At 46.2% G+C, this 22,750-nt stretch overlaps 1 protein-coding gene across 3 annotated transcripts in view; it reads right to left on the bottom strand.

Moving 5' to 3' along the window:
• Nucleotides 1–5,112: 5,112 nt before the first annotated feature.
• Nucleotides 5,113–22,750, bottom strand: part of Mapkapk3 (mitogen-activated protein kinase-activated protein kinase 3) — a 38,089-nt gene continuing 20,451 nt past the window's right edge. For all 3 annotated transcript variants that reach the window (XM_023706264.1, XM_023706260.1, XM_004625139.2), the window contains exons 3-11: nucleotides 12,229–12,368; nucleotides 10,981–11,045; nucleotides 10,481–10,560; nucleotides 8,642–8,765; nucleotides 7,463–7,538; nucleotides 6,986–7,110; nucleotides 6,365–6,450; nucleotides 5,999–6,079; nucleotides 5,113–5,404 (exon numbers count right to left, since the gene is read on the bottom strand). In XM_023706264.1, coding sequence (XP_023562032.1) covers nucleotides 5,252–5,404; nucleotides 5,999–6,079; nucleotides 6,365–6,450; nucleotides 6,986–7,110; nucleotides 7,463–7,538; nucleotides 8,642–8,765; nucleotides 10,481–10,560; nucleotides 10,981–11,045; nucleotides 12,229–12,368 — 930 coding nt within the window. In that variant the 3' untranslated portion in view covers nucleotides 5,113–5,251. The remainder of the gene's footprint in view (nucleotides 5,405–5,998; nucleotides 6,080–6,364; nucleotides 6,451–6,985; nucleotides 7,111–7,462; nucleotides 7,539–8,641; nucleotides 8,766–10,480; nucleotides 10,561–10,980; nucleotides 11,046–12,228; nucleotides 12,369–22,750) is intronic.

The raw sequence follows: 22,750 nt of genomic DNA, 5'->3' as shown, positions 1-22,750 counted from the left end.
GAGAGAGAGAGAGAGAGAGTGAGAGAGAGAGAACTTTGTTGGAAGCCGAAGTACTCAAGGACTCCTCCCACCAAATCCTGAGGAGGCTGGGGGGGGGGCTTAGTGGGGAATACACCATACATGAGTACCTGGAGGGCTCTAAGGAGAAACTGCCACCAGGTGCCCACTGTCTTGCTCGGAGCACCTTACTCTGACTTCCTGCAGGAAAGGGATGAGAAAATGAAAGATACCCTTGCTGTAGCTGCCTCTCACCTGTTAAACAAACTTACTCTTAGTTCTGCACACAAAACACCTTGTTCTACCCTGCACCTGTCAGCAGCAATAACTTTTCCCTAAATCTTGTCACTTTAAGTCTGACTTGCACTTGTGTTCACATTGTCACCACATCTGGAAAGCTTTCTGGGTCACGTTTCCTTTTGGATGGCCTCCATTAGCAGAGAAGGCAATAGCTAAGAGACTGGGGCTCAGTTTTTCTGAAAAATGAAAGCATGAGAACTAAGTAAGGTAAGGCACAAACAGCACAGTGATGGCACACAGTAGGCATTTAATAAATAGCAGCTGTTCATGATGATGTTGTGGTCTATCCCCAACCCACAATTCCTTCAAACACTGGCACATAGTAGGTGTCCACGGAATACTTACACGGGTGACCAGCAGGTGGCCCCACACCCCAAATAACCTGCTTTGTTGGCTCTATTCCTCTGAGTCCCAGGAATCAGGGTTTCCTTGAGTCACCAGCAACTTTCTCCAGGTCAGGGGAAACCGACAGTAGAGCATAGTACTGGGAAGCTGGATCCATCCCTGAACACATCTGGTAACCAAGGCCTTTACGCTCTCCCCTCCTTCCTACCTGCTCCACCATACCCCTGCCCCACCTTTGTAAGTAAGACTCCTTCAAGCAAGGAAACTGAATCATTACAAAGTCTATGGTCCTCCTTAGTCCCCAGAGCATTCTTCACAGACCATCATCTGGTGGCAACATATCTGCCAAGGGTGCTGTACTAACCTGGCCCTCTTTCTTGTTTTGTTCTATTTGTTGTTTCGAGTTTGTTTGTTTTTGAGACACAGTCTCACTGAGTAGTTCAGGTTGGCCTTGAACTCACTATGTAGCCCAGGCTGGCCTTGTACTTGTGGCAATCCTCCTGCATGGGCCTCCAAAGTACGGGGATTACAGGAAACCTGATCCTCTTTAATCAACATTTCATTTTACTGATGGGATCCTCAAAATGAGATTAGCTTTGACCAAGGACTCCATCCATCCCACACACAGGAGGGTGGTGGGTTTCTTGTCTGCTGCTCAATTATAGAGAGTAAGCATGCTAGCAGCCTAGTAGGACAAAAGGAAGAATTTTACTCTGATGGGCTTGAAGTTAGCTATGAGGACCCATTAGGAATTCAGAAGCTCAGCCTAAGGCAACCAGGTCTGGAGACAGCCACACAGACCTCTTTGCCAACCTCCCATTCCCACTAGGGAACATTTTAAGCAGTCCTGAAAGCATTGAGACCCTTGCAGAGGCTGCAGTAAGCTGCATTTGGAGGCTCAGTTCTGATATTGCAGTGGAGGGGCTGAACAGAGGGCAAGGGTGGAGAGAGCCTGGTATGGAAGAGCAATGAGCCAGGCTGCTGGAAGTCAGCCAGCATCAGGTTCAGGACAGAGTCCAGGCTGGCTCTCTCTCTCTCTCTCTCTCTCTCTCTCTCTCTCTCTCTCTCTACACACACACACACACACACACACACACACACACACCCACCCCTCTTAAGGAATTCTTTACTTCAAATTCCCAAGGAAGTCACTACAGAGAGCATGTAAATGCCTGGATTAGCTGATGCAAACATGTGTTCACTTGGCTTCATAGCTTACCTGACAGCAGCTGATGTCAGGGCTTTGCTTCCAGTAAGGAATGTTAGTTGGCCAGGAATCTAACCTCCCAGTCCTAGTTTGTGAGAACTTCATCTATACCCAGAGGTAAGGGGGTTAGGCTTTAGGCTGGGCTTGTTATGAAGCCAGGTTCCTCATGAGCTCTTGGAAGTAACTGGGCAAAAACGAGAGATAAAAGGACAATCCTTCCATCATCTCCCCTGCTCTAACAGCCTTTTTCAACCTGGTCACAGGAAGGAACATGCTCTGCCCTCCCAACAGCAAAGGGCCAAATGTGACCAACAAGAATCCTTCCTTAGGACTGGTAGGTGGATACTTGATCAGATGACAATCTCCTCCAAGACTTCTGCAGCTGTGGTCTTACCTGTACAGAAGGTTGTTACAGTGGGAGATCAAGGCCAGCCCCAGAGAGAAGCCTACAATGGCAGCACCAAGGGGCAGACAGTCCCAGGCACTGTGCCAAGATCTTGCTTTCAATCCTGCAGCCTATCAGGCACTTTTTTGGCCTCCCAGGTACATCAACTCTTCCTTGGTTTAAACTGCCCCAGGACACCTTTTCTTGCTAGGACCATTTCTTTCCTTCACACACCACATCTAGGCCACAATTCAATATACATTTATATATTGTTTTGTCCTTCCCCTCCATGAATGTAAGCTCTTGGGTAAACACCCTGTATGGAATTTTCACTGCTGCCTTCTTTGCACTCAGCATGGAGTTGCAGGTGCAGTGAGTGCTCAGAGCCAAGTGAGAAAGTCCCTCTGCATCCTGTAACTCTGTCACTAGATGGGCTCCACACATCTCTGAGTCTGGCCAACATTCCACCAGACTTAGAAAATACGATAGAAGAGTTGAGTTGAAACACAGATTCTATAGAGATCCTCAAATTCACCCTCCTTTGAAGTATAGGACTAGAACTGAGGGTCAGAAGGCCCCCATGATGTTATCCAGGAGGGCAAGCCCTTGAGAGGGACACCTGTAAGTGGAGACGGCCTGATTTTCTGCACAAAAAGTCCCAGAGATAGATCTCGCATTGCACTTGTTTTCCTTCAGACAACTTTAGGTATTTCTCACCTTCCTGATGGGTAAAGACGCTGGGGTGGTTAACAGAGGTTGGGCATGAACCATGCCTCAGGCACACCACTAAGTGCTTCCCATACATCCTCTGCTCAAACCCCCAGGTGACTCTTTGAGGCAGGGCACTCTCCTCTTTAGCACACAAGCTGCAGGAATGGATGGAGGTGAGTGAAACTGAAGGACTTGTCCAAGGTCACTGGGCTGGGAAGCATCAAAACATTTCCTGAGTGCCATCTTGCCTTCTTATAACTCTGTACCCTCCCCCACACCCTGGGGGAGGGGAGAGAAGTGATGCCAATGGCAGGTGAGCTCTTAGAAAACTGAGAGGTTTCAAGATTGCTGCTGGGGAAGAAATGCCACAGTGAGAGCTCCCTTGAGGCTGCCCGCAAGGGCTCCCAATGGGTGAGGGTGTGCTCTTGCTGGAGTAGTGAAAAAAAAATCTTCCAGTACCCCGCCCCCTCCCCTCCTTGATATTCTTGCTGCCAAATGAAATCTGGCAGCTTCTGAAAATAGCTCAGTGCTGCAGCAGGCACTCTGCCTGCCCTTCAGCAGGCTGGCACACAGCTGGGGGTGGCCACTGTGGGCAGACGCTGGCACACACAGGGCCAAGAGTGGGTGTCACACAGTGCACAGGGGCGGCACAGAGCTGGGAGCATGTGGCAGCTGCCATCTCCCAGCCTCTTTGACCTTTTCACGCCTAGTGAGGCTGTAGTGGCTCTGGAGTCAGCCAGGCATGTTTACCAAACCTGTGCACAGTCCCCAGCCAGAGTGAAATCACTAGTGGAGTATAGAGCTGTCCATTGGCAACTTATGTCTATCCATGTAAACAAAGAGAAGCCCAGAGACCAGGAGAAAATGTCAAAATGGTGTTTATTAATATCTGGATATAAAACCCCCGGCAGCCAGCACTGTCCGGGCTGACATGGTCTACAGTAGTGGTGGTGAACCTATAGCATGCATCCTCCTCAGGTTGTTTGTATCACTGAAAGGTCTAAAAGGTTCACCATTGCTGGTCTATTGTTTCCCAGCCAGTGAGGGAAGTCAGGAACCAAGAACTAGGCTGAGTGTCAGGCACTTGTCAGGCCCTCTATCAAGTACTTAAGCACCTCAAGGATGTTCTGGGTGGGGTGGAGTTGGATAACCCTGAGTCAGCCAGAAAGAGCCCTCTCTGTTCCAACTCAGGTTGAAACCAGGATCAGATTTTCTAAGTACAGCTCAGTAGCCCTCTATCACCTCAGATCTGACCTAGAGCATGGAAAGAGATGCCTGATTAATGGGAATCCAACTATACCCTCTCACAAAAGTATACCATCGGGGCTCTCCAACCTGGGATTTGGTGAGGGCAGATCTGGCGAGGTGAGGCTGGGGACTTTTGTCACAGTGACATTTTCCAAAGTGAGAAAGGGTTAAAGATATCCCCTTTTTTAGTTGAGATGAAAAACCACCCTTTGAGTAGCAGGTAGTGACAGGATGGTTGACCCAGAGACTCCTGAGGGAAAGCCCTCAGTGCTATCTGGATTCAGGCTGCCGCAAGACAGCACTGGACCACCAAAAGAGGCAGGCAAGTAAGACTCTGAAGCCTCAGGGAGACCAACGGGGGATGAGCTTCAGGGAGGCAGTTAGTGTGAGAGACCAGACTCTCCAAGAAGACAGAGGTAGACTCTTGATTGTCCTTCTTCCCTCGTTTTTACATATTCAGCATTCAGGCACTAATGTTGGCCCTGATAACCATGGCAACCAATGGCAGATGCCTTTCTCAGAGTCAAGCCTATCTGACCACCCAGCAGGAAGGTATTTCCCTTGATGAAGGGAAACCCAGCCACAATTTCCAGTGGCCTAGAAGGCTAAAGTCATGCCCGTAGGGCAGAGCAGAACATGTCCCACCTAGCCAAAAGTGTTTCTATTCAGCAAGGGGTTCCCTAGCCCCTAAATTCTGCGCCTCTCTGGGCCAGAGTCTGAGCTGGGACTTTGAAGATTTTGGGTCAGGGTCTTCCAACTCAAAGTTCCAAGTAAAAAACAACAAAATAATCCTTGTGTTAAAAGAATGACCCTGCCAGGTGTGGTGGCACACACCTGTAATCCCAGCACTCAGAGGCTGAGATAAGAAGATTACAGTGAATTCAAGGCCAGCCTAGGCTTCCTAGTGAGTTCAAGCCCATCCTGCATTACAGTGAGACCCTGTCTCAAAAAGCAAAACAAATCAAACAAAGAATGACTCTGAGCCCTCTGGTATAGCCTCAGCATAATGCAGTCTGTCACCCCGGTTGAGAGGCCTTGCTCTTCCAAGGCCCCATGGACTACTGGTTGTTGCAACCCTGTGAAGTCGAGGTGCTGCCTGCCTGTTTCTTTCTCCGCTTGTTAAGGAGCCGGTTGTTAGAGGTCTTCAAGTCTTTGATCTTCACCTGGTCATAGTCTACCCGCATGGTGGCCAGGGCACTGGTCATCTCCTCCTGAGAACAGATGGCACAGAGGAAAGAAAGGTCAAGATGAACTGACCTTAACAGCCATTACTCTCCTACCTAGGCAGCCCCTTAGTGACAACAGTGACAGGCCCTGTTGCCCCCACGGCCACTGTGCCTGGTGCTTTCTGTCTCATAATCCTCTCTAACTCCTCAATGGCAGACACTGAGCTCATCCAATAGGGTATAGAAAAGTTGCAACTCCCTACAATCACACCAAGGTTAAGTGAGACAAAGGGCTGAGCCAGTGCCATTTGCTCAGAGAGTGCTATTTTTCTGAGCCTTCAGCCTACAGGCTGGGTAGCCCAGGGTTCTTAGCTGCCATCCCCTATGACCAAACATGGTATCTTCTAAGTCAAAAGATAGGGGTCATCACTTTTTTTGGGGGGGCCAAAATCCTGTTCATTGAGGGCATGAGCTAGGAACACCACTCTAAACGGCATAGCCCAATACTTAGAGTGCCATATGTAGATGACTGGGGCAGTCACTGACATGTTGAGCTCCAGACAAAAAGAAGGAACCAAACACCCATACTCTGGGAAGCTGTCACCCTGGAAACTGCAGACTAAGGCAGAGTCTACATACCTTGACTTCATCCCAGTGGTCTTTGTCCTCCTGCAGCACTCGTGCCGTGTGGAGAGGAGTCTGTGGAACCACCGTTGATTGCTGGAAGGATCCCCAAGCCCCTGGATTAGAGCCTGGAGGCATGGACAACAGCCCTAGCCATCCCCAATCTGCCTGCTTCTCCCAGTCTCACTCAAATGGTGAAACCAAGGCTCAGAGAGGTGAAGAAACCTGATTAGGGCAGTATCAACACCAGGCTGTAGGCGGGGAGCTATTACACATGTGTTTAGGGGCCCATTTCAGCATATACCCCAGATTCCAGAGCCACCACCCTCATGGCTGGCAGCTCTGCTCCAGCTCAACATCCTGCTGGCTGTGGGTGCTCACATTGATCCAGGGATGGTTCATGAACTGCATAATGGTCAGCCTCTCAGTAGGATCTGTCTTCAGCAGTAGCCGAATCAGCTGCTTGGCTAGAGGAGCCAGGAAAGAGAGGAGGGCAATGAGTTTGCAGTCCCCCACCCCTCCTCACAGAGCGCAAGATTTGTAAGCCTACAGATGCATATGCTACCAAGTCCCTAACCTGCAGAAACAACAAGCTAATAACTATTTCCTGTTTTAAGCCACTAAGTGTTTGGAATCATTTGTTAATAGGTAACTAATACAATGCCAACCTGTTCATGGTCCCAGATAGGAAAATGTGAATGAGGAACAGAGGTTAGAGGGGACTTTTTTTTTTTTTTTTTTTTTTCAGTACTGGGGATTGAACTCAGGACCTTGTGCTTACCATGCAAGTGCTTATTGTACTGAGCCATCTCCCTGGCCCTAGAGGGGATTTTTAAGAAGCAAGTTTTAAGCCCATTTTGGCAGATATAAAACTGAGTCTTGAAAAGGTTGGGTGATTTTCCTAGGGTCACACAGCTAGGAACACGGGTCATTTTTGCTCCAAAGGGATGTCTCCCAGAATGAGGTCCATGTGGGTTACAGGAGGCACAAAGACTGACTCACCATTCTCAGAGACCTCAGACCACTCAGGATTGGGGAAGCCATACTGGCCCAGGCGGATCCTCCTCTTCATCCCTGGGGAGATGGCCTGGCCCGTGTTGGAATAGAAAGGTGGAAAGCCACACAAGCTGGGGGAGGGAGGAGGTCATTCAGCATCAGGACGGGGGACAGTGCTCAGGTAAACCCATTTTCCATCCAAGCCCCTCACTGAGGGACAGGTAGCCCAACACCATGACAATACACCAGCCCACTGGATTCCCAGGCACAGCCCACGAGCACCATCACCCTCACCATGGGCAGACCCTTAGGCAGATAGAAGGAAGAGAGTCTTGTGACCAGAAAGGAAGGACAACCTGCCCAAGGGAGGACACACACAAGCCCTTCATTAAAGACACAGAGATTGAGGAACAAAGCAGTACTAAAGATACATGATATAGGTGGAGGCAGGAGACCAAGAAGGAAAGTGACAGTGGTACTCACAGGATGTACATGATGACCCCCAAGGACCACATGTCACAGGACTTGTCATATTTCTCTGGACCGAGGACCTCAGGGGCTGCCAGGAAAGAAGACATAGAGAGTTAGGGCCTAGGCAAGAGCCCGAAGCCTGATCAAAGTGAGGAGCAGGTGCCTGAGCTAAGAGGTAGGACACAGCAGACGTGTCTGGCACCTTCTGAGAAGGCAGCATGTGTGTGAAGTTGAAGGAGCAGAAGCAGCTCCCAGAAAAACTAAATTGCTTTCAGACAGCTCCCTAGCTCCTTTGGACCCCAAGCCCCTTTGCCAATCTTGACCTTGGTGACAGCAGTCAGTGGGGGAGGCCAGTCTGGAGCTTGGTGAGGTCTGCCATAGGTGAGAGGGCCCTGAATCCCTAGCCTCTCTGAGCACAGTGAAGTCACGGGCAAGGAGCAGGGCTCTGCACTCCACCGTCAGCTTGGGGATTAGCCCACTGGACCTGGGTTTTCTCATACATGCAAAGAGGTCGGCAATCCAGAAGATTTCTAGGTTAAAATACTGCTACATTCATCCTAGCAAACAGGGTGCCATTTCAGCTGTCTCAGGAACGCCCCTCCCCTTCAGCAGCCCCTCAAGCCCTCTCCTAAAGAAAAGCCCTTTCAGCACCAGCTTAAGAGTAAGGGGTACTTTCACCAGAGGCCTTTTCAGATCTAGGGGCTTCTTGGAGCATAGCTGTCCGCACGAGTATGAATACACACACCCCCCCAACCACCCCACAGTCCTAGCTCTCTCCCACAAAGCAGGTGACTAGTACCCTGCATCCCTCTAATGTAGGGGGAAAGGCCTGCCTACTTTTGCAAATGACTCCCAGGAAGCTGAAAACCAGAGAAAAACAACCGGTTGGGCTTTGTCCCAAGCTGATGGCAGCCTTTTATCACATATATATTTAGCGCTGCTGTGATGTCATTCAGCTCACAGGCCACAGCCAGAATTTTCCTGGATCTATTTTCAAAGGCAGAAGCTGAAGTTTGGGAGAATATTTTTGCAGCCTCCGGCCCCCCACGTCACCCGCCTCCATACAGACAGAGTTTGCCCTCCCTTCTTCTTAGGCTTTAACTCTCTTGTTTCCACAACTCTCAGGCTGCCCGAAAGCATAGCAGCATATGGTGCAGGTGGGGAGCTACAAACCATGTACCAAAGACTCACCCACATAGTAGGGAGTGTAGCAGGGTGTCTGTAAGGTATTTTGGGTGGTCTCCTTGGCAAAGCCAAAGTCAGTGAGCTTAAGCACAGCATCTTTCTCCTTGGAAGTGTAGAGCAAGTTTTCAGGCTGGGCAAATAAGAGAAAACATGTGGAGTGAGTTAGGGAGCAGATAGGGGCAGAACCTCAAGGCAGTTTTTATTGACTTTCCACCTCCATCACAATGCAGGAGCAGTAAGGCCCACCTATCTCATAAAAGATCTGGGCCTTAGCCAACAAAAACATGTAGCAAATACAGAGATGCTTAGGAGATGACATCTATATTCACCGAGGGGAAAGTGAGGAAGGTACTGGGCTAAGGCTGTGAATGACTAAGTGCCACGGAGCACATGGAGCCAGGAACTCATATCACTAAGTTGGTAAGGCTGCCACAAAACACCAGAATGAGGGTGTATGGGGAGGCAGATTGATCAGAAGCCAGTACTATTGCCAAGCATGTATCCAACACCCAGCCCTGAAGGAAATCTGTCAGGCTAGCAGGCCAGCCCCACCTGAGGCTGCCCGGGGGAGAAGGCCCCTACTGCTCAGACCCTGCACAGAGGCAGTTCTTAGTAGTTTCAAAGGATAGACAAGCCTGGCAATAGTGACAGTGGGGGAAAGTTACATCAAAGAAGCAGCTCCAAAGCTGACTTTTAATGAGTAGGATTGAGGCCCATGCTAAGGTACAGGAGGGAACCCCAAACTCTGCAGGGTATTGGATGGAGCTCCATTCCCAGGTTTTATTTGAGACAATGTGACCTTGGATTGGGATAAAAATAGAGAAGCTGGTTTAGTGTTTACAAAGGCATCTGCTCGACAGAAGGCTTTTCTTCCCTTAGAAGAAAGAGAAGCCAGGGCCAAAGCAAAGCAAGAATTCAGATGTGGGGCTGCTGTCCTCTTGAGTCAAAGGATAACTTATAGGTTGTTACCACTCAGCCAAAGGAAGAACCTGATGCAGCAGTTGCCCTCAGCACTTCTCTGACTCAAACTAAGAAGAATAATGCTCCAGGCTTGGGTAAGGACCACAGAAAGCTGATTCTGCTATGATGGTGGCTCACACATGTATGTTTATGTGGGCACATGCATGTGTGTACATGTAGGGCTGCCTGGAAACACTCAGTCTTCCCAGAAGAAGAAATTTAAAGCACTGAGCTTCCAGAATATTCCTGGGAAGACAAACAGATCCAATAACTGGGTATACTTGAGTATTGTATTCTTTCTGTTAAAGGCTAGTGTTTGAAGACTGAATCTGCTAAAACTATAACTCAGAACCCACTGAAGACAACAGCATCAGGCAGGCCCTTCCTGAGCCCCGGCATATTACATAGTCACAAAATATCTTGCTGAGGATGTGGGTGGATGGATGGTGTCTCAGGCAGCAGCTGCATGCCTTAGGCAAGCCACTTAATCTCTCTATCTATCTATCTATCTATCTATCTATCTATCTATCTATCTCTCTCTCTCTCTCTGGGCCTCAATTTGCTCATCTGTGGAATGGGTAGTGATCCCTATCATATAATGCCAGATCAGCATTCAGTAAGATGCTGTCACTGTCTATTGGCAGGAGGCAGGCAGTTGGTTATTCTTATTACTACCAGGATTACAGTGTTTGGAGGAAACAACAAGATCCATCTGGCAGAGCAGAATGAGTGTTCCAGAGCTACAGGAGGAGAGGCTGAGAACAGTCTGGCCAGGGAGCAGAGGCCTTGAATGCTGACCAAAGAGGATGCTGGGAGCCATCAGAAGTTATGGAATAATATAAAACTGCCTTCCCTGATCCCCCAGCCTACATCCTGGAGCCTTACCTTGACATCTCGATGGGCAATGTTCTGGCTGTGCAGGAACTGGATGGCAGTGCCAATGTCCCGCATTATCCCTGCAGCCTCTGCAGACATAGATGGGGAGGTCACTGATACAAGTCAAGGATCAGGCAACCTGGGCCGATATACCAGGACAGTACAAGATGACAAGAGTCCTGTGACTGCATCCTAGACCCTCACCCCAGATACCCCAGTTTCCTCTAAGGATGCTCTCAACCCACCTGGGCCTCTTTCTTCAAACCTAGGCTACCTTGCCAAGATCCACAGTGGATTAGCACCAAGAGGCTCCCAGAGCCATAGAGACTGTATCTCCAATAAGGTGTTACAAACTCCTTGAAACTCTTAGAGAGACTGAACATTCTGTCTTAGCCTCTCTTGTTCTGATGGAAAGAGAGAGGAACAGGGCCTTTCCCAGCATCACACAGCGACTGTGGCACATCCTTCTCACCTTGTCTTCCCGCGCTGGTTCAGCGGCCTGCACGTACCTCTCTCGGTGAATGCCTGGTCACCACGCTCCTGAATCCTGCTGAACAATTCACCACCTTCCATGCTGCAAGAGAAGATGACTATGAACAGAGGGAATGAGATACCCACCTGCCCCTTTCCTGGCTCAGAAACCTGGCCTCCAAGCCCTACCTTTCCTTAACTACTATCAGCTTCCCAGAGCCTTGGAGAACATGATGCATAGTGGGCTGTCAGTTTGGGTGGGTTGATCTGAATTTTTAGAACCAAGGGAAGGTAAGAAGCTAAGATTCCTACCAGGAAGCTCCTCTCTTCCCAGGAGTACTGCCTTCATTTGACTTTGAGAACTTAGGACATTCAAACCTTGCCCAAGTCTATCTCCCCAAATGTGGAGTGAGATATCAATTACCATCATAATGTATCATTGTTCTCTACTGTACACTGTGCCCTTCAAGTGCACAGTTATATGATCCTGGACTAGTTCCTTCACCTCTTTGTGGCTCAGATTCCTCTTTTGTAAAAGGGGGATCATAGCACCAACCTCATAGACTCATGAACACTGAATATGTGATACACACAGGCACTCTGAACAGAGATAAGCTCAGAGTGAATGCTACTTCAAGATCATCTTCCACATCTTACATGGGAGTTATAGATTCAGAAAGGTTAGGAGCTGCTCACAGTCACACAGCCAGGGGGCAACAGAGTTGGGATCTGAACCCAACTCTAAAAAGCTGGCTGACCTGTGGAAACAGGAAGGACATGAAAGACAGGGAGGAAGTAAAGCCAAAGTGAGCCCTAGGGTCTGAGAAAGGCTGGATCACAGGTGCAAGTGCCAGTGGCAGAATCCCAGATGGAAGAGGCTACAGCTCCTAGTCCTCAGTCTCATCTCTTGGCATCTGGTGGGACCATGGGAGCACAAACCCAGTAGGAAGGAAAAAGCTGAGGGAACTATGTGGGCCACACTCTTCATCAGATCCTCTACCCTCGAAGTCCAGGGCTTGGCAACCTTCTCTGGCAGCTCTCCCAGCCCTCCTCACAGAGTGGAAATTTTGCCCAGGGAGGTCATGGGAGAGTTGTGTGGCCTCTTTCCCACCCTGGAGGGAGTTCCCTGGCAGCCAACAGTGCCTATGGCTACCCACTCTGCCATCTTTCAAGGGCTGGGTGGTACCCAGAGCTACTGTCTGAAGAACAGAGAAAGCCCTGGAAGACTGGCAGGGAGCCTGACATGCAGGGAAACTGAAGGAGCACCAGGCAGGTTAGCAGCATACCATTCCATGATGATGAGGAGGCAGCGCTTGCCGTGATGCATGTTCTCATACACGTCCATGATGCGCACAATGTGGGGGCCACCTGAGGCCTGCCAGTGGTGGTCCACCTCCTGCCGGGCCTTGGGGCTATCATACAGGAGCTGCGAGTGGTGACAGAGAAGGTATCAGCCACACAGCCTGTTGCCTTACTTTGCAGACAAGGACATGGAAGCTCAGAGAGACCTGTGCCCTGTCAAAGGTCATGAAGCTTGTGAGGAGCAGAATGAAGACTTCAGCCAAGGTTTCCCTGCCATGTAGTCCATGACTCTCTGGACTTGGGGGTCAGCTCTGGATATAAGCATCTTGGTCTTTAACTCCAGGAATCCCTGGGAGGTAACTGACAGACTGGAGGGGCTCCAAGACTAGAGAAGACTCTGCCTCTTTCTCAGGGGCAACAAATAAAATGGAAATCAAGCTGGGTTCATAGTCAAATCACATATCAACCAGGAGACCCAGGCCAGGGAACATGTATCCCTTAGGCCTCATTCTGACAGTGGGGATGATATGGTGTCCCTTTCCTCAGGATAGGGTTGAACTTCGTATATGGAAAGTATACAGGATGGCACCCAGTAAATGCTAGGTCTTCGGGGATACCACCTCACAATCCTTTCCTTGTCTAGCACATGTGTGAATGTGGAGGATGTGAAGAAAGGCTAGGGCAGGGGCACGAGTTGAGGGGAGGTGACTGGCATGCAAATCTTCTCAAAGTCTCAGTATAACCAAAAACTTGCTAGGACCAGAAAGTGACTTCCTGAAAACAACTTCCTGTGGAAAGGGTGAGGACTGTGTTCCCCTGTCCATCCCTCTGGGACCCCACCTCAAGTGGTGGGGAGACAAGGGTATACTCCTGGAGGAATTAAAGGAATTAAGACTTCAAATTCTCCAGAAGTGGGTGCCTGAATAAAACTGTCACTATCGAGAAAAGTGCTTCTAAAATGAGTTGCTTGGTCATGACCTCCCAGTATTCTGCTTCCAAGGTAACTCTGTAGCCTCCCTGGGAGCTACTATGCAGGGAAGGTAGGAAAATGCCACCTTCACTGCTAGAGAAATGGGGACATTCAAGGTGACATGGTTGTGAAGGCTGCACCCTCATGCCATGCCTACAGTCCCCATGAAAGGACTCAGGTGGAGCTGGACACAGCAAGGAAGACTTCAGTGAAAGAGATGACAGTTGGGTGGAGTGGAACAAGGTTTGAGGTTGAATCTTCCAGTGACTCAGTGTGATCTCAGGAAAGCAGCACAGCACCAAGCTGTAGCCCACAACTCTGTCAAACAGAGTAATAACAGAGTCATCCCCCATGAGACCCATCACAGCAAGGTAGGCATTAGGCAGCAGGGGTCAGGATCTCTGTTCAGGTTAACTCAACCTGACCATTACTCAGGCCAGGGTTGAGTATAGGGGCACTGCCTATACACCATGCAGTCTTGCTTACAGTACCTGTGCCTAATACCCTTGAGGTCCATGCCCACATAGCATCCAAACACCAGCTTCTCACTCTACACCAGGAACAGAGGGCTGCCACCCCTTTAATTCGACAGCCTGTGTCCACCATGTCCTAAGGGGTGGAACAGAACCCAAGATGCACCATTACATACACTCCCTCACATCCTCTGCTTCTTCACCTCCTAATCCTCCACTGCCCTCTTCCTCTGCTCCCTAGCCTGAACCGACCATCTCTGTCAATTCATCCAAGCTGGTTCCTGTACCCCTCCTGACTTTGCTCCCGTCTGGCATCTCATCCTCAGACTAGATTCCTCTTTCTTCTCTCATAAACCTCAAGTCTGCAGCTGAAGGCTTTCAGTGAGCTCCTCAGCCCTGCCTCTCCCCCTCTTGCCTTCTTCCTGTGAACACAGAAAACTTCTACCTTTTCGTACTCCAGGCATCCAGGATGGCCTTCTTCTCCCAGAATGATCCACTTGCTGTTCCCAAACAAGCCTCACTCTCAAAGTGTGTGTCTGTGTTGGTCACTACCATGTGATTCTTGCCCGCTGCCCTCCATTGGCTCAGGTTCTTTTTAAGGAAACTTCTAGACAAAGTCCAGAGGTCTCTACCTCTGGAAAGTCCTCCTGCTACCTCTGCAGAGTTTTTTCCCCTGTTCCACAGTGAAGTTAAGAGCAGCAAGAGGGCAGAGGTAGGTTGGCTAAACCTGGGAGTCAGAGGTGCTGGCTGAGCCTCACAGGTGTGGAAGGGAGGAAAGGGAGAAGACAGATGGCCTCAGAAGTGCCGGGAGCCCCAGATCTGGACTTTCCCCTGTGCTTTGCTGAATTGGGGGAGCAGGTAGAGCAGCCCTGAGTTAGAGCTGATCCATGTCCTGGACCCTGCACACTCCCTGGGATAAGAACTCATTGCCAAATGGATTAAATAGTCTTTCTTTAGTGCCAAGGTGGCCCTGAGAACAAGCATAAGACATGGAGAGGGCTTCCTCAGAAAACATGGCAAATATTTCCTCCACTCTCTTCAGAGGAGACCACAGGACTGAGGCGTGGACCTAAGCCTGTTCCTGCCCAGTGCCAAGAAATCCCCTGAGCCATTACTTTTGACTCCTAATAATCCTGAACATTAAAAGCTCCATTCTCTTAAAGTCTCAGTTTCCTCATATTCCTGCCCTGACCACCTGGTCTAAAAAGAGACCTGAAGAGTCCCTTCACTATGAAATATATGTATATGTAAATATATATACAGTTCAATGAGCTTTGACAACTGTACACATCTCAGGACCCACACCCCATCAAAATAGGAAACAATCCTAGCTTCTCAGAAAGATCCCACATCATCATCCTTTCACCTTCCATGCAGTCCTCACTCACAACCTAAAATTAATTTGTTCCTTTGCTAACTCTTAAAACAAACACACACAGATAGAAGAGAGTAAGTTACACTTTCTATGCACCTGGCTCTGTTTGGAGCACATTATAGATATTAGAACAAAAGGACTACATTAACATTTTTTAGATGAGGAATTGAGGCACAGAGGAGGGAATAACCAGTTCCAGATCACACAGGTATTTCCCCAGGTAGGCTGGCACCCTGCTGCCATCCTCATCAGATTGAGAATGGAGGGGAAGAAATTCAAAATGCATCAGGAGGACAACATAAGACTACATGACAGAACCCCTCTCCCTCACAGGCTCAACAAAGGGGAGACATCTTGCTCCAGGGAGGCTTGTACCTCATCTACACTCTGGTGAACCAGATTTTACCTCCTCTTCCAGGGGGCCATCAGGGCTGCTCCAATCCACCAGACATTGTTCGTTGGCTTCATTCATGCAGGTACCACATGTCTGAACACTATCCTTCATAAAAGGTGTCCTCAAGCAAAAACTCCATCTTCCTAGGTGTGGGAATGAGTATAGAGCCAAGGAGGCTCAGGTTCTACCCTTATTCTCAGCATGACCTTGGACTAGCACCTTTTCCTCCCTGGGACTGTTTCCCCAGCAAGAAGCTACAGGGCTTGGGCCAGACTGAGGACAACACAAAGGGAACCTCTGGTCAGAGGACTCTGCAAAATTCCTGCAGTAGGTACTCCTACTATACTACCCTGATGGAACAGCTCCTGAATCTCCATGGACTACATATCTACGTACCTGAGCCCAGTGGGTACTACTTGTTATGGGCAGTAGTCCCTTGGTCCCCAGTCACAGCTAGAAGAATAAGGGAGGGCATTATGACAAACAGATTCTGTATCAGTGCCTGCCTGCTTCTGATTCAATGTCTCTTGAGTTTCCCAAGGATCCACCATGGGATGACAGCTATGACATCTATGTCAGCTCTATAGCTCCAACTAGTACTCAACGGGCAGGTACACCCTGACACATTAACCCTGGGTTTCTTCCAAGCAAGAAGGCTCCTGGCTGGAGTTGAGGTGTGGACCCACTATAACTCAATGAGAATCAAATTTGAGGTGACACTTTCTTAAACAAATGATAACTTTTCTGGAGTCAGCATATGATACCTTGTTTTCCACCTCCTCTTGTCCCTTCATCCTCCTTTGCCAATCTCCCTCACCTGCTCCAGGCTGCTAGCTAGATGGCTAGGACCCCTGCTGACCTCACCAGACAATAATAAACCTCAGAAAAAGTTTAGTTGCCTTGTTTGTTTTGGGTCTTTTTTGATTTTACTGTTTTTTGTTTGTTTTTTTTTTTTTTGGTTGAATTTTTTTTTTAGGGTTTTTTTGTTTCATTTTTGCTTTTTGGTTTTGTGTGTGTGTGTGTGTGTGTGTGTGTGTGCCAAGGACTCAACCCAGGGCTTCCAGCTTGCTAGGCAAGCATTCTACCACTGAGCCAAATCCCCAACCCTAGAAAAAGTTTAGTCCCAAGTGGCTCAGGCCTCCACAGCAACACCAGGAAGAAGGAGGCCTTGGAACAGCCAGGACTCCTCACCACCTTGTGCTAAGAACAAAGCTCACTTAAGGATGGAGGAATTCGTAAGTTTCAGAGCTGAGAAAATGATAGCAGTTGGTAATTTGGAAAAACAATCTGCAGTTTACAAAACACTCTGTTGACCTTTATCTCCTGGGAATGCTTGGTGCCACCCTGTGAGGTAAGCAGGGTGGGGATCGTTAACTCCAATTTGCAAGTGGAGGAAACAGAGGCTCAGGAAGATGATGTTATCACCCTGGAGGACCCTGCTGCTAAGGAAAGGCTAGAAGGAGAACAGGACTTTTGAGAGATCATCCAGACAAACCCTGCCTTAGGGGGAGATGAGAGGAGGGGCCAGGCTGCATGTAGAACACACATTGGCCCAAGCCACAGCTTGCACAAGACTCGGGAAACTTGTTCTAAAATAAATGTGTGAATAGGTGTGTAAATACATATGCGTAGGGGGCATGGGAACATGAGCATAGGCCTATATTCCCTTATAAGGATACATGCATGATATATGGAAAGTGTGGTAGGGGTGGGGTCTCTTGAGTATGCATGTGTCTCCAGCCTCTGGGATGTTGACTTTGTACACCCAGAAAGTGGGAATCATCTATCTGTCCATTTATTTTTCTAGTATCTTCAATTTCTCCAAAGCACCAAGCAGAGAACTGGCCACAAGGTGGTACTCAGAAAAGACTGGGGATCTTGCTGCCACAATTCAGTCTGTGACAGCCCTGTCTTGGATAATGACAAAGCCTAGATACCATTCAGAACTTTTCCCATAGAGGTCCCATCCCCCCTGTAGAGCTAAATATCTGCCATTTCCCAGAGCTGGGAGAGCACTTTCTATCTATCTTCCTAGAGCAGCAAACAGCTGGGATGCCTACAACAAATGTAAAGATGCAGCTTTGGGAACCAACCCCAATACTCTTCTCCAACCTCCCCCCAGCCCAGGAAGAGCCATCTACCCAGTCACATGCCCACCCACACTTTTAGTGTCATCAGCTCACCCTGAGACAGGAAATTAGGGTGTGGCAAAATGGCTAGGGTAGCAGGCATGACCTGTTAATTACAAGGTCCCAGACATAAGCACTGAACTATTTCCAAAATCCCACACATGGACTTCTCAAGAGAACCAGAGCAGGTTTTCAGTAGGGTGACCTCTAGACCTGACTTCAGCCTGAGACAAGGTATCCTGCCTCTCATGACCTATGTGTAGAAATTCTCACAAGTTCCTTGAGATTTGGATGGCATAAGAGAGGCAGGTCATAAAGAGCTTGATATTGTAACTTTGCATGATGGCCCATGCCGCATTTCGCAGACACAGTATTTCATCTTTGCTTTCACCCTCTTTTTCTCTTTACTCAGCTCAAGCATGCTCTGCAGAGCCAACTTCTTCCCCACACTTCACTTACTTTATTTTTTTTTAAATCTTTCTTTTCCAACCCGAGCCCAGGCCCAGTAGGTGAATGAGAACTTCCACCTGCTCACATGCTCCCCAGATCCCTTTTCCAGCAGGCCCAGGCCCAGCGTGCTGCAGCAGGAAGAAGCTGAGCACAGGAGCCAGACCCAGGCCAGGGACATCAGGAGGAGTTCGAACTTGGTAGATCCGGATCCAGGAAGCTGAGACACTTTACTAGAACCTGATCTATGAGAGCATCCTCTCTCTTTCTCTCTTGATCCAGAAAGGGTGCAACAGGTAATCAGGGTGAACTAGTCTGCCTGGAAGACACCATGTACATCAAGGGGAGGTGATCAGACAGAACTTAGGGGAACTAATTCAAATACAATTTCTCAGTTTAATATCCGCTTAGTTACACAGACATAATGTTTGCTCTTATGGTCTAAAATACAAACCCAGGGGCTGGTGAGATGGCTCAGTGGTCTAAAGCACCTACTTGGAACAAGCTTAGCAAACCACAGGGACCACGGTTTAATCCCCCAGCACCACATGCCAGCCAGCCCCGCCCCCTGGTGGGCTGAGCTGGCCACACACACACACACACACACACACACACACACACACACAATAAATAAATAAATGTAATAAAAAAATTTTAAAAAAAAATAAAAATAAAATACAAACCCATTAGTTATAAAAGTTTATCAACTGCTAAATATCACTACCCATTGTTAGTGTTCCTAATATAGTTCTATAAATACAAAACTGTAACAGCCTTAACCACATAATCTCTCTGGGGTAAAAACATTGGTAGGTGCTAATGTAATAACAAAGGAGTTATTGTCCTCTACACCGAAGGTCAGAGGACAGTGCTATACAGAAAATGACAAAGAGAAGGAGCAAAATATATTCTCAGGCCTCAAACCCATCCAGAACAAATGCAGGAGACAATAGCATAAAAGAAACTGGAAATCATACATCTGAAATAATAGTGTCTGGAGTAAAGAAACTGCAGAAATGTACAGAGTAAATCAGATCAGAAATAATCTCTGAAGTAAAAAAGAAATGATAACTCTAATGAAAGAATTAAGTGCTTCTAAATAAGACATTGATAAAAAATAGAGAATAGAAAAATGATGGAATCCTTGAATGAGCAATATAGGAAAGAAATAGAACACATGAAGCAGATTCAAAGAGATATACAGAAAATTAAAAGCTCAATCACAAGCTGGCAAAGCCGCTTGAATGACAGTGAAGATAGTTTCAGACCTTAAACACACCACTGCAGCTAGTGAAAAGTCAAGAAAAGATCTCTTAAAAACAACTAGGATGAAAAAAAAACTAGGATATAGGAAAAAATAATTCAATATCTGCAAGACGATGCAAAATGAACAACATAGGGGCTGGTGAGATGGCTCAGTGGTCTAAAGCACCTACTTAGAACAAGCTTAGCAAAGCACAGGGACCGCGGTTCAGTCCCCCAGCACCACATGCCAGCCAGCCCCACCCTCTGGTGGGCTGAGCTGGACACACACACACACACACACACACACACACACACACACTCACACATAAATAAATAAATAAAAAATTTTAAAAATGAACAACATAAGATTAATAGGCATCAATGAGAAAGAAGAGGTCAATATAAATGATAAAAAAGAATATGGGCAGAAGTAACAGCAGAAAACTTCCCAGATATTGGGAAACAATCTCACATTCAGGTAACCAAAGCATATAGAACTCCAAAAACCATCAACTCAATTAAAAACACACTCAGACATATAATAATGAAGATCTCAGAAATCCAGCACAAGAACAATACACTAAAAGCTGCAAGAGAAAAGAAACAGATCCCATTTAAAGGAAAACCCATCAGAATACTGGCAGACTTCTCTTCACAAACCATCAAGTAAAGAAGAGCATAGAGTAAAGTACTTCAAGTCCTCTAAGAAAACAAATTCCAACCCAGACTGTTATACCCTGCAAAACTCTCTCTCAAAATTGATGGAGAAGTGAAATACTTCCATGACAAAGAACAACTAAAGAATTTCATGATGACAAAGCCAACCCTACACAGACTATTAAAGATATCCTAGAGAGAACCAAAATGACTACAACTCCACAAAGGAGAACAGAAAGAATCCACCAAATAGGGTAAACAGTTAAACACAGACAAAAAAGGGTATATAACAGCAAGTAAATAACATGTCAATCATAAGTCAATACATCTAAATTATAACCATCAATGTAAGTGGACTCAATTCACCAATTAAAAGAAATACACCGGAACAGTGGATTAAGTAGCAAAATCCAACAATATGCTATATACAAGAAACACACTTAACTCATAAAGAAATTCATAGGCTGAAAGTCAAAGGATGGAAAATAATTCTATTGCCCAGCACCTCAGAGAAAAGCAGGAGTAGCAATGCTGTTCACAAGCAATCTCAACTTCAAACCAAGAATGATAAAATAAAGAAAGCCACTACATACTATTAGGGGAAAAATACAAGAGGAAGAGGTAACACTTATAAATATGTATGCACCAAACTCAGGAGCACCCAACTATATAAGACAAATCTTAATTGACATGAAAAATCTAATATCCAATACCATAATCTTAACAGGAGACCTTAAAACCCTCTTATCCCAAAAAGATTGGTCAAGCAGACAAAAAATTAGAGAAGCAGTAGCAGAACTGAACCAGAACTTGGAATAAATAAACATAGTGGACATATACAGAGCATTCCACCCAATCACATCTGAATGCACATTTTTTTCAGCTGCACATGGGTCATTTTCTAAAATAGACCACATAGTAGTCTGTAAGTCATACTTAAGTATATGCAAGAAAATAGCAATTATCCCATGCATATTATCTGACCACAGTGCAATGAAACTGGAAATAAAAGAAACCACAAAAAATCCATAAATGCATGGAAATTAAACAATACCCTCCTCAGCAACCAATGGATTACAGATGAAATTAAACAAGAAATTAAACAATATCTACACTTCAATGAAAATTCAAGCACAGCTTATCGGAATTTATGGGATGCAATGAAAGAAGTTCTTAGAGGGAAATTTATAGCTGTGAACTCACACATTAGGAACACAGAACAAGAACAAATAAATACCCTAATGCTGACCCTGAAACATCTAGAAAAAGAAGAGCAAACCAAACACAAAGCCCAAAGACAGGAGAAAATTATAAAGATTAGAGCAGAAATTAATGCAGTCAAGACAAAGAAAACAATATAATGAATCAAAAAGCTGGTTCTCTGAAAGATTAAATGAAATTGATAAGCCACAAGCTAACCTCATCAAAAAGAGGAAAGAAAAAACTCAAATTCAAGCAATAAGGAATGAAATAGGTTGAATTACCACAGACCGTGTGGAAATTCAGAAGATTATCAATAGCTATGTTGAGAATCTTTATTATCACAGAATCAAAGGCACAGAAGAAATGGACAGATTCCTAGAAAGGTACAAATTACCAAAACTGAAGCTATTAGAACTATCAATAACCCAATAACAGCCAAGGAAATTCAAAAAGTTATTAAAAAAAAAAAAACCTACCAAAAAAGAAAAGTCCAGGTTCTGATGGATTCACAGCTGAATTCTAAAAGAAATCTACAGAATATATAATTCCAATACCCCTCAAACTCTTCAATGAAATTGAAAAGGAAACAATAACAATTCTCCCAAAATCATTCCTGGAGGCAAATATTATACTGATACCAAAACCAGAGAAATATGCAACTAACAAGAGAACTATAGGCCAATCTACCTCATGAACATAGATGAAAAAATACTCAGTAAAATCCTAGCAAACAGAAGACATCAAATCATCAAGAAGTTTATACACCATGACCAGGTAGGATTCATCCCAGGGATACCAGGATGGTTCAATATTCGAAAATCTATAAATGTAATACACTATATCAATAGAGTCAAATCCAAAAACCACATGATCATCTCAATTGATGCAAAAAAAGGCTTTTGACAAAGCCCAACACTTATTCATGTTCAAAGTCCTACAGAAAATTGGAATAGATTGCATCTACCTCAATCTGATAAAAGCCATCTAACTGCTAACATAATTCTAAATGGGGAAAAACTAAAATCTTTTACTCTTAGATCAGGTACAAGATAAAGATGTCTTCTATCACCACTGCTATTCAATATAGTTCTGGGATCATTAGCTAGAGCCATTAGATAAGACAGAGAAATAAAAGCAATAAGAATAGGTAAAGAAGATAAACTATCATTATTTGCAGATGACATGATACTCTACTTGGAAGACCCAAAAACCTCTACCAAGAAGCTATGAGAATTAATACACAAAAGCAGTAGCATAGCAGTAGTCAATAACCAAAAGCCAATAGCATTCCTCTACACAGATAACAAACAAATTTAGAGAGAAATTGGAGAAACAATACTTTTTACACTTGCATTGCAGAAAATGAAATACTGAGGAATTAATCTAACTATAGAAGTAAAAGATCTATTCAATGAAAATTACAGTACTCTGAAAAAAAGAGATTGTAGTGGATGTCAGAAAATAGAAAGATATTCCCTGCTCCTGGATAGGAAGAACCAATATTGTGAAGATGGCCATACTCCCAAAATTGTTGTACAGATTTAATGCAATCCCTATCAAACTACCACCAACATACCTCACAGACTTAGAGAAATCATTCCTAAAATTTATTT

The sequence above is a fragment of the Octodon degus genome, unplaced genomic scaffold (assembly GCF_000260255.1).
Source record: "Octodon degus isolate 3935 unplaced genomic scaffold, OctDeg1.0 scaffold00008, whole genome shotgun sequence".
NCBI classification, from domain to species: Eukaryota; Metazoa; Chordata; class Mammalia; order Rodentia; family Octodontidae; genus Octodon; species Octodon degus.
The sequence above is the reverse complement of the archived record's forward strand: the minus strand, read 5'-3'. Positions and strand labels throughout refer to the sequence as shown.